The 15,907-nt window shown below is 35.0% G+C and overlaps 1 protein-coding gene across 8 annotated transcripts in view; it reads right to left on the bottom strand.

Annotated features, from left to right (window-relative positions):
• The window catches only part of DGKB (diacylglycerol kinase beta), a gene marked incomplete at its 3' end in the record, with an annotated part of 912,102 nt that overhangs the window by 194,933 nt on the left and 701,262 nt on the right, over positions 1-15,907 (bottom strand). For all 8 annotated transcript variants that reach the window (XM_081244282.1, XM_081244283.1, XM_081244280.1 and 5 more), the window contains one exon: positions 2,887-2,977. In XM_081244282.1, the coding sequence (XP_081100408.1) occupies positions 2,887-2,977 (91 nt within the window). The remainder of the gene's footprint in view (positions 1-2,886; positions 2,978-15,907) is intronic.

Genomic DNA, 15,907 nt, shown 5'->3' with positions numbered 1-15,907 from the left:
CTGTGCTCTGCCTATTCCTTCCCCCGTCTCCCTTAACTGGGACCATTGATCTTTTTACTGTCTTCATAGTTTTACCTTTTCCAGAATGCCATATGTTCACATCATACAGTATTGTAGGCTTTTCACATTGTCTTCTTTCACTTAGGAAAACGTATTTAAGGTTGCTCCATATCTTTTCACAGCTTGGTAGCTTTTCAGCACTGAATAATATTCCATTGTCTGGATATACCACACTTATTTTCCCATTCATCTACTAAAGGACCTCTTGTTTGCCTCCAAGTTTTGGCAATTATTAAATAAGTTGTTACTAACATCCATGTGCATGTTTTTGTGTTAATATACGTTTTCAACTCCTTTAGATATATACCATATATACTGTATCATACAGTAAGGGTATGTTTAGCTTTGCAAGAAACTTCCCAACTGTCTTCCAAAGTGGCTGTACCATTCTGCATTCCCACCAGCAGTGAATCAGACTTCCTATTGCTCCACATCCTCACCAGCTTTTAGGGTTTTCAATACCCTAACAGGTGTGTAGTGGTATTTCACTGCTGTTTTAATTTGCACTTCCCTGATGAAATATGATATGGAGTGTCATTTCAGCTGCTTATATTTTGAATATACAAAGTTCTTTATCAGATATGTCTTTTGCAAATATTTTCTCTTAGTCTGTGGCCTGTTTTCTCATTCTCCTGACATTGTCTTTCAAAGAGCAGACATTTTTAATTTCAGTGAAGTTCAACTTATCAATTATTTCTTTCATGGATTGTGCCTTTGGTGTTGTATCTAAAAGGCATCACTATATCCAAGGCCATCTAGGTTTCTTCCTATGTTATCTTCTAGAAGTTTTAAAGTTTTGCATTTTACATTTAGCTCTGTGATCAATTTTGGGTTCATTTCTGTTAAGGGTGAAGAAATGTGAATAGACTTTTTTTTTTTTTTTTTTGCCTGTGGATGTCCAGTCATCACAGCACCATTTGTTTAAAAAACCTTCTTTGCTCCATTGTATTGCCTTTCATCCTTTGTCAAAGAAGAGCAGACTGTATTTATGGGAATCTATTTCTTGGCTCTATATTCTGTTTCATCGATTTGTCTGTTCTTTCACCAATATCACACTGTTTTGACTACTTCATAGTAAGTCTTGAAGTCAGGTAGTGTCAGTCCTCCAACTTTGTTCTCCTTCCATATTGTGTTCGCTATTCTGAGTCTTTTGACTCTCAGGATAAACTTTAGAATCAGTTTGTTGATATTCACAGAAAAATTTACTGGAATTTGGAGATTATATTAAATCTTTAGCTGAAGTTGAGAAGAACTAACATCACAACAATGTTGAGTTTACCTATCCATGAATATGAAATACCTCTCTTAGATAATTTTTTTTCAATCTACGTTCAGTGGTAGGTGAAAGTAAGGAGAGGTGCAAGAGGCTTCAGGGTATCCACCCTATATTCAACCAGAAGCCATACCTGAAAATTTTTTTCATTTTTGCCTTTTGCTGCAGATTTTCTTCAAGCATCGGTTTCTGAGAGCAGAAATGCTCAAAATCTACTATATAATGATCTCTCAAATAATGAGCTTTGAAGGTAAAGGGAGGTCTTAGATGATTTTTATAAATATATATGTACATATAGCTGTATAAGTATATATATATATATATATATATATATATATATATATATATAAATAACATACACATATTTATCATCACAAATAGCAATCACAGTAAGTGCCTATTGAGCCCAAATCCTTCACCTTTTGTGATTATATCCCTTTTCAGGGTTATGATCGGATTCAGTCATGAAGAGCTTTTTCCGTTCTATGACAATCAATTCTACCCCTAATACTTCAATTTATTTGTCAATCATGATGAGGAAAAAGTCCAAAAAGATTACATTCTGAAATAGTACCACTTTTGCTGTTATTATCATTAACAGTAAGTTAGAAAGCTGGGATAATGAAGAACCTAGCCAGACCATTATTATGATTCTCTGTGGTCCATAACTACTTTTGTCTACCAAACTTATTACCCTAATATTTGTCACTAATGATTTAGGTCTCAGTAGACAAGCTATTTATTTCTTTTTAAAAAGAAAAGTGTTAAAGCCGGTATTTCTCAATTCATATCAGCTAGTCATTAGGTGTCCCTGTTTCATAATTCTGTTCCTTTGATTTGTCTTTACAACTTAACAAAATATAACTTTTCCTTTTTCTTTAACCCCTAAAAATCTCTCAATAAAACTAACTCATTTTCTATTATAACTTGTCTCCAAAATTCTTAGTCCTACAATGTCTATATTTTTGGTAGACGTATTTGCTCTAAATCTTTTTAAAGTGTATCTTTTCTTGCTATCTTTGCTCTCTTTCTTGGCTTTTCCACTTCCTACAAATGTAATGGGGAAATGGCAACCTCGGGAACTGAGAAAAGACCTAGTTAATGAATGGGAATGGGAATGGAAAAGTATATGTTTTAAACTTTATTCATAAAAGTAAGTACAATTTTAGTGAACTGTGTTTTAAAGGTTATAAGATATAGAGACCTGAAAATAATACGTTTTTAAAAATGTATTTTGCAACTTTTTTTCTTTCCCTTCAAGTACTTTCTTTTATCTTACATTTTTCTGTCCATACTATGCCCACTGATTTCTAAAGTTGTGTTCCACCTCTCATTTTTTTATGCTGTATTAAACAACTCATACTCAAACTTAACTTTATATTAGTATTTCAGATGTGCTAGATTCTCAATGAGTGACAGAAATGACGTTTTAGAATCTTGGGTCAAGCTATATGAGTCGCTAAAATTCTAACTCCTTCCATGGGCTAGCACAACATGTTAATAATCAAACTCAAGCCATTTCATAGTATTATAAAGATAATTCATTTTCTTACTTCTATTTCTACAGATTCATGTAGCTTCTTGCAGGTGGCTGAGAAAGTTTCAGATGTGCCAAACTCAAAATACCAAAATTTGTTCTTCATTCTGAAAAAGGAAAGGAAGAAGCAACTTAGGCAATTATCAATAACAGAAGGGATTTTTTGAAATGGGGTAGGCCTGTCTTGTATTATAAGTGATAGAAAAGGTTTGAGGACATGTACCATCCATTATGTAATAGATGGTCACATAATTTTCAGAGTTTAACTGTTAGCATCAAATTATATGATTGTCCCGGAGGGGATTATAGGAATGTATGATCTGACAGATTCAAGTATATCTTTGCCTTTTCTATAATATTGGTTGCTCAGATTTTGAAATATGGTTTTAGTGCTTATGATTCTTAGCTTGTTCTTAGACAAGTTGACTTTAGACCAGCCACTCTGTAATCATAAAGAGAGAGAAAAAAAAGAAAAGTCTAGGCTTTTCATGAGGAAAAGGAGACCAAACTTAAATATGCTCAATTTTTCTAGATGGCTATGCATTCATTAGAAATTATCATGATTGGAAACTATATTAAAAAGAAAAAATAGAAGTTATCCATAAATATAAAATTTAGTAATTTTTGGATAACTATTAATTATTTTTTAAAGATACTGTCCTCTGTTATATGAACAATAATGGGAAATTATGATACAGCATGAAAGAACTAAAGAAATAATATATTTTATCAACATATAGTTACAAAGAAAATATAGTTTAAAACTATTTCAGTATTTAATCCAGAAGTAAGATGCTCAAAATTTATTTTCTCCCACAACTCAATGACCATATCTTTGTTTCTTTGTACCAGATAATTAAATTAATGATCATTTAATGTAATTTTACAAAGGCTGACTGGATTTTTATATTAGCCAGTAATGGATTTAAAAATTTAAAAATTCATTCTCACGAAAAGCTGCAGTTTTTAATTATACACAGTCTAACAAGCTATCACACCCTCAATTAGAAGAAAATACAGGTAAAATGGGATACATGCTTTCTCACATGAAGGCAAAACAAAAAGAATTTTTATAATGATATTCAAATATCTCTCTCACAACAAATTATTTTTTCCTTATAAACATGGATATGTACTTTTCACATTAGAATGTAAAATATTTCAACAATTAAAAAAGACACTTGGCAAGGACCTTACTGCTTAATGCAACCCTCTTACTTGTTACGTAAAATGACATGGAACCTAATACAGTGCTTATTATTATGCTGTGTTGTATAGAGTTCTCCGATATAAAATTACAAGCTATAAAAGCAATCTTATCTATCTAGACATACCCAATAATATTTAGCCTCATACAAGGTTTTATTTGCTTACAAAATTTTTACTAGCCCTTCTTGCATTAATCACCATATTAAGGCCAATAATCTGAAAACCAAGATAAGTTTCATAAGACTCTAGCACCATGAATCATTATTCTTTTCCAGAGCATATCTCCTTGGATTATGGCCTGATTTAATATATCTGAGTAGACAGAAATAGATGATAGCTAGTTAGATAGAACAGGGCAAACATTTAACAGTAAGATCTGTGGGCCTGAGTTTACATGTAAGTTTATATTAATGCAAATAATGTACTTTATAGAATAAATGTAGTTTTACAAATTTATACAATGGCTGAAGTTAATGGAAAATTTAGTTTATGGAAAATTAAAAATATTTTCCTATTGATTCGTCATTATCATGAAAAATATATCATTCAGCATGATATGAGAGGAAAATATCGTTCTGTGTGAAATGGTCTCCAGACAATCAGAATAATATGTAGTATACGTTTTATGACTGTTTGGAATTGTCTTTCTACATTCAACAAGTTTTCTAGTAATATTTTTCTGTTGGCCTTTTATCCAGACCTTCCTGGATTCATTTATTCATCCAGTCATTCATTCAACAAATGTTTAATGAGAACATTCACTTCCATATGCTATGTTTAGTTCTAAAGATACAAATATGAACACAATTATCTTTGTCTCTAAGGAGCTCAGAATGGTTAAGATTATGAGCATATAAAATAACTGAAAAGTTAATTCTCTAAATTAAATATGAGCAAAATATTGAGAAAAAACACTTCACTGAATCACCTGCTTTTGCCTTGAGGGGTCCAGAAAGCTTTAGAAGAGAAGATAGCGTTATAATGGATAAGTAGAAGGCAAACAGGAGGAAGGTGAGACAAGTTCTGGTGTTTTTAGGAGTGCAGTGTGACTTAACAGATTGCCTAAGTATGGGCTAACTAGGGTCTTTTTCAGAATGGGTATGCCAAGTTAAGGGGTTTGGACTTGATATTATAGATTTATAGGATGTCTGAAAGAAGTCTGTTAGCAGTGAAGCGACATAGCCAGCCTTGTTAGATAAATAAAACTCATAGAAATGAATAATTGGGCTGGAATGGCGAAATGTTGGTGCTGTGGACAGAAATGTGGCTGTTGGAATAGTACAAATGAAATAGAATTCAAGGCCTAAACCAAGGGGCAAGGAAAATGGAAAGGAGAGGCTGAATTTAAGAGACATAAATCTATAGGAACTCGTGGTATTAGATTATACTAATTTCTGCCATACCTAGGTTATCTCTAGAGGTATATGTGGGAATATCAAAGCATTACTCCAGCAAAGAAAGGGCTATGAGTTTACATTTTGACAGGTTCTGTGATGTAATGTACACTGTATCACAGTTTGAAAATTATATATATACATACATACATACATACACACACACATATATGGCTTCCAATTGCATGTAAATGGTTACTCCCTATTTTTTTCCATTCTGTCCATCAAAGTTCTTCATAGCTTAACCAGGATGATGAGGAGCTTGTATCAGCTAACCAAAATATACTCATTTTAGCAAACACATCACAAGAAACAGAAATTCTGAGAATTTACATTCAGTCTTTATTCACCATATTAGTTAGCATTACTGCTCATGTGCAAAAGCTGCTTTAAATTCTCCATTATTACAACCATTTTATGTTTCACTTAGATAAATATATGGAGGCAATAAAAAGCACATAGAACCAGATTCCACATGACAAATTAAAAGCTGTTAAATTTTATTTTTTTTCAACCAAACTGGTCTTTAGGTTGTAGAAATGCAAAAAAGCACATTTAAGCATGTATGCTATTTATTTTTATGGCTCACATTAGAAAATGATCCAAATAATTCAAACTCAGATTTGTCAGAGAAAACATATAGCTGTGGATTTTAAGAACAAGGTAACTGGACATTTAACCCACTGTGAAATGTTCACACCAGAGTCAAATTTATTGTTCTTACACAGGTTTTGTGGTTACAGGTACGATGACAAATGTTCTACAAAAAAAGTTATTCATACTGTTATAATTTTAAGTCATTAATATACTAAACCGTATTTCAATGAATTTACTTGTAAGTCTACAGGTTTTAGTTTAATATTTAAAGTGCTTGGCTACCAGATGGTCAGGTAAAAATAAAATTAGCTCCAATTTACCAGGCATTTTCTTACTACCAGTAATTCTCCTTCTTTTATATATCCTCAGGAAAATGTGAACTATCAGAAATACTGCTCAGGCAAAAAAATTATTCTTGTCATAATGAAATTTAGTTAATATTTAGTTCTATAAGTTCTGTTCAATTTCTAGCAATATATTTTCCTTGGAACTTTTCTTCCTGGTTTACAAAGGTTTTTTGTTTTTTTTAAAACTTTGCCTGCTAAGTAATGTTAATGCAGCAAACATAAAACAAAACAAACAAACATGAATTGCCAGTGCATTTACCAAAAATAATACCGAAGAACCTAATTAGATACGACGCTCACTCCTAACAAAGATTCAACATAAAAAGGGTGAAATTGCCTCATTTACCTTACTGTAGAAAACTCTAAAGTCACAAACACACAGAAAGTTTTAATGCAATGAAATTACTCTTAAATTAAATGTCAACTTTTTCTCACAGGTGTGCTTCTTTTATTATTTTCATGTATTTAGTGGTGATACAGCAGCTATTGGAAGACCATTTATACATGTATAAATCTGAACTCTTCTAATAGACACTTGAATCCCTTTTCAAGCATCCTTAACTGATTCTATCTATACTTTATGAATAACATGCTCATCAGATAATAAAGTCCTCAGACCTTTGCTTATTATTTATTTTTAAAATAAATTTATTTATTTATTTACTTTTGGCTGCGTTGGGTCTTCATTGCTGCGAGTAGGCTTTCTCTAGTTGCGGCGAGAGGCTACTCATCGCGGTACACAGGCTTCTCATTGCTGTGGATTCTCTTGTTGTGAAGCACGGGCTCTAGGCACGTGGGTTTCAGTAGTTGTAGCACATGGGCTCAGTATTTGTGGCTCACAGGCTCTAGAGCACAGTCTCAGTAGTTGTGGCACACAGGATTAGTTGTTCCGCGGCATGTGGGATCTTCCCGGGCCAGGGCTCAAACCCAGGTCCTCTGCATTGGCAGGCAGGTCCTTAACCACTGAGCCACCAGGGAAGCTCCGACCTTTGATTTTATTTTTAAATTTTATTTATTTTTTAAATTTATTTTATTTTTGGCTGCGTTGGGTCTTCATTGTTGCAAGCGGGTTTTCTCTAGTTGCGGTGAGCGGGCTTCTCATTGCAGGGGCATCTCTTGTTGCGGAACACCGGCTCTAGGTGTGTGGGCTTCAGTAGTTGTGGCTCGCAGGCTCTAGAGCACAGGCTCAGTAGTTGTAGCTCACGGGCTTAGTTGCTCCACGGCATGTGGGATCTTCCCAGACCAGGGATCGAACCCGTGTCCCTTGCATTGGCAGGCGTATTCTTAACCACTGCGCCACCAGGGAAGTCCCGACCTTTGCTTTTATTTATTTATTTTTTTCGGTACGCGGGCCTCTCACTATTGTGGCCTCTCCCGTTTGGAGCACAGGCTCTGGACACGCAGGCCCAGCGGCCATGGCTCACGGCCATGGCTCACGGGCCCAGCCGCTCCGCGGCACGTGGGATCCTCCCCGGACCAGGGCACGAACCCGTGTCCCCTGCGTCGGCAGGCGGACTCAACCACTGCGCCACCAGGGAAGCCCCCCCCGACCTTTGCTTTTAAAATGAAAGCAAAAACATAATGTCCTAAGTAGCTTAGTTAAAATGGATTTTAAATGAATATTTTTTACTCATTAAAGATGTTTCAAAAATCTCATCATTTACATTAGTTTGCTTTCATTTTTGTCCTGTTATGAAAGCATTTCAACAGTCATTTCAAAACTGGTTTTAAAATTATTTTCTCATGGAGAACAATGTTTCTAACAATTTGATAACTTTATTTTAATACAAAATTTAGTCTTACAATTTGATGGAATACTCTAGAAACACAGCAGGAATTTTGAATTTGGCTAACAATAGTGGTGATGAGAGACGTGTCACTGTTGACTTACAGCAATAGGGTAAGTGTTTAAAATGGTAGATTTATGTCACAGAACTCAATTCAGTTTTGTTTTTCATTGCCAAGAGACGTTACACCAGACTTTGGTTATAGGGTTACTCATTTATTCCTAAATGTAGTGAGGTTTTGCTCTTAATATGATTATATTTTATAAAAAAAGAACTACATTTTGTTGAAACCCTCAAACCTATGTTTTTTTAAAATAGCAATTTATACACTCTCATAGCAAAAGGATAATGTTGATAACATTATTTCATAAGGAAGGAACATGGCTGTAATGACTACAGTGGGGACATTTTATATCCACACCGAAGACAGCAAACATTTTTCATGTTTGCACACAACGGGTAAAGATATATTTTTTTAAATGACATATAAAAATGCTTGTATCTAATGTTCATTCTTAAGGTATGATTGTTAAGCCCTCAAGAGACAATGAAACAGGCTACAGAAACTTCAGACAGAATCATAAAATATTCCACCTTAGTATGTAAAAAGAGATGGATAGTCTAATGGAAAAGTACAAAAGCAGTAGTAATGCCATACTGCAGAGTCTAAAGAAGTATACATACATAGTAAGTCCCCAAAGAACAATGATAAATAATTATATGAAATGTAAAACTAAACCTATAAAATGTTTAAATGGTGTCCAAGATGTTTAGACCTGAATATCTTTCAATAATAATTAGATCTCTATTATTAAAATAAGTATTTCATAATCATAAAAATTTCTTTAAGAAAACTGTTAGGGAGATGAAATGAAATTTGTGATAGCCATATTTTCTGCTGTTACTGAGCATGGCACTGTCACAGGTAAACCCAATGAGGTTTAGAAGTCACTCACCCAACATCATATGGGAAGTGCAAAATGTAACTCAGAAATTCTAGCTTTTTTCCCATACTGTCTCTCATTAAATATAATAATGAATGCAGTATCACATGAAACTTTTTTCTAAGCCATAAGGGAAATGTTGTAGGTCAGATGGGTGATCATCATTAAACGGTTATTTTGTTCATATTTCTACTTTAGAAGTATTTTTAATTCCCCTCTCCTGAAATAAGTCAACTAAGGATGACAGTGTAATCTAGCGCTGACAAACAGGACCTGAGAGATTTTCCATTCTGAAACAGAGACATGTACAATGGGAAAGCTAGGCCCATTCTTTCCCCTGTTTTTGCATGTTGTCAAGGGAGGAGATTCTAATTGGAAATGGAACAGCCATCTTATCACCATGAAAGGAAAGGCAAGGGATACCCAGAGATGCTGACCCAGATTCCTGAAGAGAGTTGAACTTCCTAATCAGTCAATTCTGAAACAGTCCATTTCTGGATCTCCACTCATGTGAGATTTATAAATAGACTATTATTATTTATTTTGTGTATTCTGTTACTTGCAGCCAAAAGCACACTGACAGCACTGTCCATTATAGTTCTAAGAGAATTTTCACATATATTATTATCAATGAGATATTTGGAAAATCCAAATGAGGTGATATATTTGTTATACAATACTATTTTTCTAGATGTGAAATTTGGTGGTAACTGAAGTAAAGGAGGTAAGGTACAGAATTTCTGTTCAGCATAATTCCCTGTGCTTATCTTGTGACTAGATATGCAAATATCACTGAATATGCTTTCCTCATCTGACTTGCTATCCCCTGAATTTTTAAAGAATTATTTCCATGTTTATATACTTGAAATAATCTTGGGAAAAAACTCACAACACATCCCTTTTTGAAGTGTCCCAAATTTGCAACTGATGCTTTTATCAGTGTCACAGACTAGTAAGCAGTTGGTAAATTCATACTTCTCACCTTCCCCTGTTCCATATCCAAAAACTTAGAAATAGAGTCAGTGGGTGATATTTGAATTAATAAAATATACCATGATATCTGAGATTACATACAGAAATATTTAAGGTAGAGTATTTCTCACTAATATAAATAGACACATGTAGAGCCTAGCCAAAATTGATAGTGAAAATGTAATGAAGGTTTGTCTGCATCAATATAAAATAAAGCCCTACTTCTTCTAAAGGGATTATTATATTCATAAAATGTCCACAACACAAAAACTCTCTTCAGTATGTATAAAAACAAAAAGAGGAAGGCACCAGAAATGCAGGAATTAGCAAGTCTCCATGCCGAACTCTGAACATCAGGGGAAACTAGACTGTTCTCCTCTCTAGTGGTAAAAAAAATCATTTATCCAACGTTCTGAGCACCTACTCTAGACATGGTACTGTGATAGGCAATGGAATTACATTTGTACATACGACAGAAGTCTCTGCTCACATTACAGTTAATTTTTAGTCAGGAAAAAATATACGAAATGATTTAATATCAACTGTGATAAGTTCTAAAAGAGGAGGTTTATAGGATGCTGTTAAGAGTGAACATAATAAAAGGGAACAGCAAAATTTCTTTAAGGAAGGAAATTGGCCAGATTTTTCAAAGAGTCTAGGTAACAGAGTTCCTTAACCCATCCTCCTTCCTTTGCTCTAATTCCACAGTTACCAAGCAATGTGGAGTTAATTTTGCTTTCCATGGATTTTGATATGATGTCCTGAACTATGGAATTATGTGTATTCTACTCTCTGGAAAGGAATCACCACCACTTTCCCTCTATTTTAAGTGGTATATATAGATTTTACTATTTGGTAACTTGAGCAAGTGATGAAGAGCCTGATCACTTCTGGGTGCCATGATAAAATGATGTTTTTCCATTTACTAAAAATGAGGACGAGACTGGACTATGATCACACACTTAACATACTGCTCCCTAGGATGATTGCTGGAAGGCCTTCACAGGCAGCTGGGACAACTAGCTGGATAATAAATTGAATATGCTGACCTAGACTGTGAAAGAATTGCTTGCGACATCGCCTCTCTTTCTACCATTCACCAATTGACTTTCTTGGTTATATCTGTCTCTCTCTCTCTCTCTGTCTCTGTCTCCCTCTTTCTCTTTTTTATTTGCTTTTACTGAATGTACTAAACCAATCAATTATTTAAGCACCAGATATAAGAATATAAAGGTTCTTCAGTGTTAATATATAGTTTGACAGATATTTAAGGAACACCTACTTAGTTTCAGGGAAGTTAATTAAATGTAATAGCTCAGGTACACTTATAGTAAAAACAGCTCCAGTTTTCTGACCTGACCCATGGACAACTCTTTACAACTAGAATATGAATTAACTGGTAACTTTCTGCATTTGACTATGAGAAGGAGTCAACATTATTAAACAAGTAACTCTGTCTAACGGCATTTGCTTTGCATGTTAAAATATTAATGACGTTTGAAATCACTACACAAAGTGGTTTCAAACACAAGGAATTCAACATGTGAAAAAGGAGATTATACAAACAGTTTTGAAAAACACATCTACTTTTCATCACTGAAAGGCCAATTAATTCTTTTCTATTACTACACTCAGTGTCATAGAATAATTTAAAATCAATAATTATGAATCATTAGAACATATTATACCTTGCTACATTTTATTTTTTTATTATTATTATTTTTTGTGGTACGCAGGCCTCTCACTGTTGTGGCCCCTCCCGTTGAGGAGCACAGGCTCCGGATGCGCAGGCTCAGCAGCCATGGAGCACAGTCCTAGCCGCTCCGTGGCACGTGGGATCTTCCCGGACTGGGGCACGAACCCGTGTCCCCTGCATCGGCAGGCGGACTGTCAACGACTGCGCCACCAGTGAAGCCCCCTTGCTACATTTTAAATGTTTCTCCTAACCAATTTTTAGATGCTATGTTTTGTAAAACTTACAAAAATAAAGAAAAAAATTACACCTCTCTAGCTCCTTCACACATCATTTTCCTTACCTATATTCTGTGATGACTAACACAGCTTCACAACTTAAAAAAAAAAAAACTTCTAATAAAACTTGTTTCTATTCTCTGAAAATTAGTTAAGTGTTTTACCTTCTGTTTTTCTTCACACATCAGCAGTCCTTTTCCATTTTTGTAACAAGAACCACAACTTTGCATTTTGAAAATGTTGTTCACCTTAAAACTTCTCACACTAGAATTAAAAAATGGGGCAATCCTCCTTTTCCCAATGCTACAGAGGACTGGTTTTACACACACATTAATTATCTTTATAAAAACGGTAAGAATAAGAATCAGACTACTTGAGTTATATTGAAAATATTGATATTTTTAATCAAACTGAAGAATTATATAGTCTAACATATGAATCAATAAACCCATTATTATTTAGATTGCATTTTTTGTCACTGATTTATGTCCTGAGGGACCCAGATGACTCCCGGAAATATCATGATCTGTTTTTGTTTCCAGTCAAGGTGCTATAATTTATATAAAATATTCAGGCTGACTTGTATATAAACTAATTGACAGATGTAGGCATTATTATTTGGAGATTAATCATTGTGCTGGTGCACTCAAGTACATGTTGGATAATTCTAAGAAACATTTCCTTTCCTTTTCTCTCTAGTATTATCTATTTTTTATTTTTATTTTGTTTTTGTTTTTTGCGGTACGCAGGCCTCTCATTGTTGTGGCCTCTCCTGTTGCGGAGCAAGGCTCCAGACGCGCAGGCTCAGCGGCCATAGCTCACGGGCCCAGCCGCTCTGCGGCATGTGGGATCCTCCCAGACCGGGGCACGAACCCGTGTCCCCTGCATCGGCAGGTGGACTCTCAACCACTGCGCCACCAGGGAAGCCCCTATTTTTTATTTTTAAAATAAGCCTAGCCCATATACTATTTTCTCCTGTTTAAAATTATGCCCAAATAAGCAGATAATAAATGGAGATGAATTACAGTTGAAGATATTTTACAAGATAAAACCTTTTTCAATTTGCATTACCATCAACAAATCAATAAACCAACATTTCTTCCTATTAATATACTTAGCAACACGTTGAATTGTTTTCCAGAATTTAAATAAAAAGTCATCTGTATCTTTCACTTGAGAAGAACAAAATGGTATCCTTGTTCAAAAAAGTAGTACATAATCTGAACCTAGATACAGTATTGAAGTCATTTTTTTTTTTTTTTTTTTTTTTTTTTTTTCTTTTTGCGGTATGCGGGCCTCTCACTGTTGTGGCCTCTCCCGTTGCGGAGCACAGGCTCCGGACGCGCAGGCCCAGAGGCCATGGCTCACGGGCCCAGCCGCTCCGCGGCATATGGGATCCTCCCAGACCGGGGCACGAACCCGTATCCCCTGCATCGGCAGGCGGACTCTCAACCACTGCGCCACCAGGGAGGCCCCTGAAGTCATTTTATCCAAAATATTATTGGATATTTATAGTTGCTCATTTAGGTTAGTGACTCAGAGATGTTTCCTATTATGAACAGATTATAGAGACTGCAGAGGATAACTCCTTGTTATTTTTATCTATCGGTACGAAAACAAAATTTCTTGGAGGCTCTTTTTAGTAAGTCATCAAATGTAAAATAATCATAAGGTTACTCATACCTACATAATACCTACAGTGTTGCTAAATCTTGCCAGAGTTCATTATTATGGATTCATGGAAATACGTATGTGAGCAAGAACACTACTTTTCATTCAGCTATCTCCCCCCAAATTTAGAACCTAATCATTTGAGACAGATGAAAACAAAAAGCGACTTGCTTAGGAACATAAAAAGGGGAGACCAGAGAAAGGGATTTCTATTATTTTTGCTCATTTATTCATTCAACAAATATTTACTGAATACCTCTTATGTGACAGGCACCGTTCTAGTTGCTGGCAATTCATTAGTGATGAAGTTCCTGCTCTTATATTGCTAATAGCTTTTATTTGTTTAAATGTGAGATTAGACTGCCTATTATCACTTAGAATTGATGAACCACTCTCCTCATTTCTTCTCATTCTTAGAGCAGAGTGTATATAAAATAAAAATCCAAAACAAATACAAAAAATCATAAAACATTTATACCAGCCAATTCCTGGACTAGTTTTCAAAGCTAAATTAGAATTGCATTTATAATTAATTAAAGTATTATTGAATACAGCGGTAGATTGATTAAATGGCCACAAATTCTGCCCAATCCTGTATGCAAGCCATTATGAAACGGGACTATGCCACATCTCCCTTCCAGAGGTAGATCTCTTTCTTCACCCCCCTGCATCTGGACTAGCTTTAGTGACTTTGACCAGCAGAATGTAACAGAAGTGATGTTGTGCAAGTTCCACAGCCTAGGCCTCAATGGCCTTGTAAATGCCACTTTCCCTCTCTTGGAGCACTGTCCTGAGAACTCCTTGTTGTGAAGACATCCAGAGTGGAAAATGACGTGAAGAGGAAGATCTAATATCCTAGTTGAGCCCAGGCCCAGCTCATCCACTAACTTACTGCATATGAAGAGCTGCCCAGTTCACCCAAAGAAGTAAGAAAAATAATAAACTGCTGTCATTTTCAAGTGCAAAGTTTTGGTGTGGTGTGCTGTGTAAAAATGGATGAAAGACACACAAACTTATTATGTATCTTGCAACATACTAACCACAACATATACAGAAGTCAGCAAAAGCTTCCATAAATTCTGCCTTATAGACTCTGCCCTACAGTGCAGTGGGAAAGACTAATTCCTCAAGCACACAAATATTGTGAAATTGCTATGGTACCATGGGAAGGAGGAAAAGTGGAAATATTTCATGAGAGGTTATAATTCCTGGAAGGGAAGCACATTTCTGGCACAGGTGACTGTCAGCACAAAGGCCCTGTGGCAGAAAACATACCTAAAGCCATGTTAAGGAGGTTAAAGAACCTAGAATAGAGAGAATGGTAGCTCAGTGTGAGTAAGTGCTGCTAGATTAAGGCCAAGCACTTCATTGCAGAACATGTTTGTCTTATGATGAATACTGGTAGTAGCAGTGCTTATACTGAATTTGTATTTCTTTATCTATGTGTATTATTTCTTTTGATGCAACTATTTGCTGCATGAGCATTCAGGAAATGGCAACACAATATGTTCCTAAAAGATCAGCAGAGCAATGCTTGAACTTCATTGTTAAAACTCCTTGCATATCTAAAGCCTCAGATCTGAAACTAAGTGACCTAAATAAATTTAATGATGGAAATGAATTAGAGAGAAAAGAGCTCTGGTAATTGTGGTTGTATTCATCTTTCAATTGAACAATTTAGACTTTTACATAGAAGAAAAGGAATATGATAGGTCAATTAAGTACGGTAATAACCAGGCAAATCAACAAGTCTCTGTTGTACAAGTTGACTCTGTACTATGTGGTCATCAATTTCATTAATTCAGTATAATATAAAGAGTATGCAAAATTCTGAAGGGGAGATAAAAATTCTCAAACTCTTATTGCTCACATAAAAGGAAACTGTCAAGTGAAAAAGTAACAGTCAATTATTTCCAATCAGATAAAACTACTGAAATATTTCTGTTGGGAACAAAGTCTTGCTTTCCTCTCAGCTCAAAAAATACAGACATAGCAAATTAATATTCCTGGAGTTCCCCTCCTTTGCTTATTAGACTCACAATAATACTGCTCAGAAGGATGAGGAGGCATTTGGGGAGATTATTGGTTTAAGCAATAACCCCTTAAAGCAAGGCAAGCAAAAAGAAAAAAGAAAGAAAAGAAAAA

The sequence above is a fragment of the Mesoplodon bidens genome (assembly GCF_964165515.1).
Source record: "Mesoplodon bidens genome assembly, chromosome: 9".
Lineage (NCBI taxonomy): Eukaryota > Metazoa > Chordata > Mammalia > Artiodactyla > Ziphiidae > Mesoplodon > Mesoplodon bidens.
This window is presented reverse-complemented; position numbering and strand designations above follow the sequence as displayed.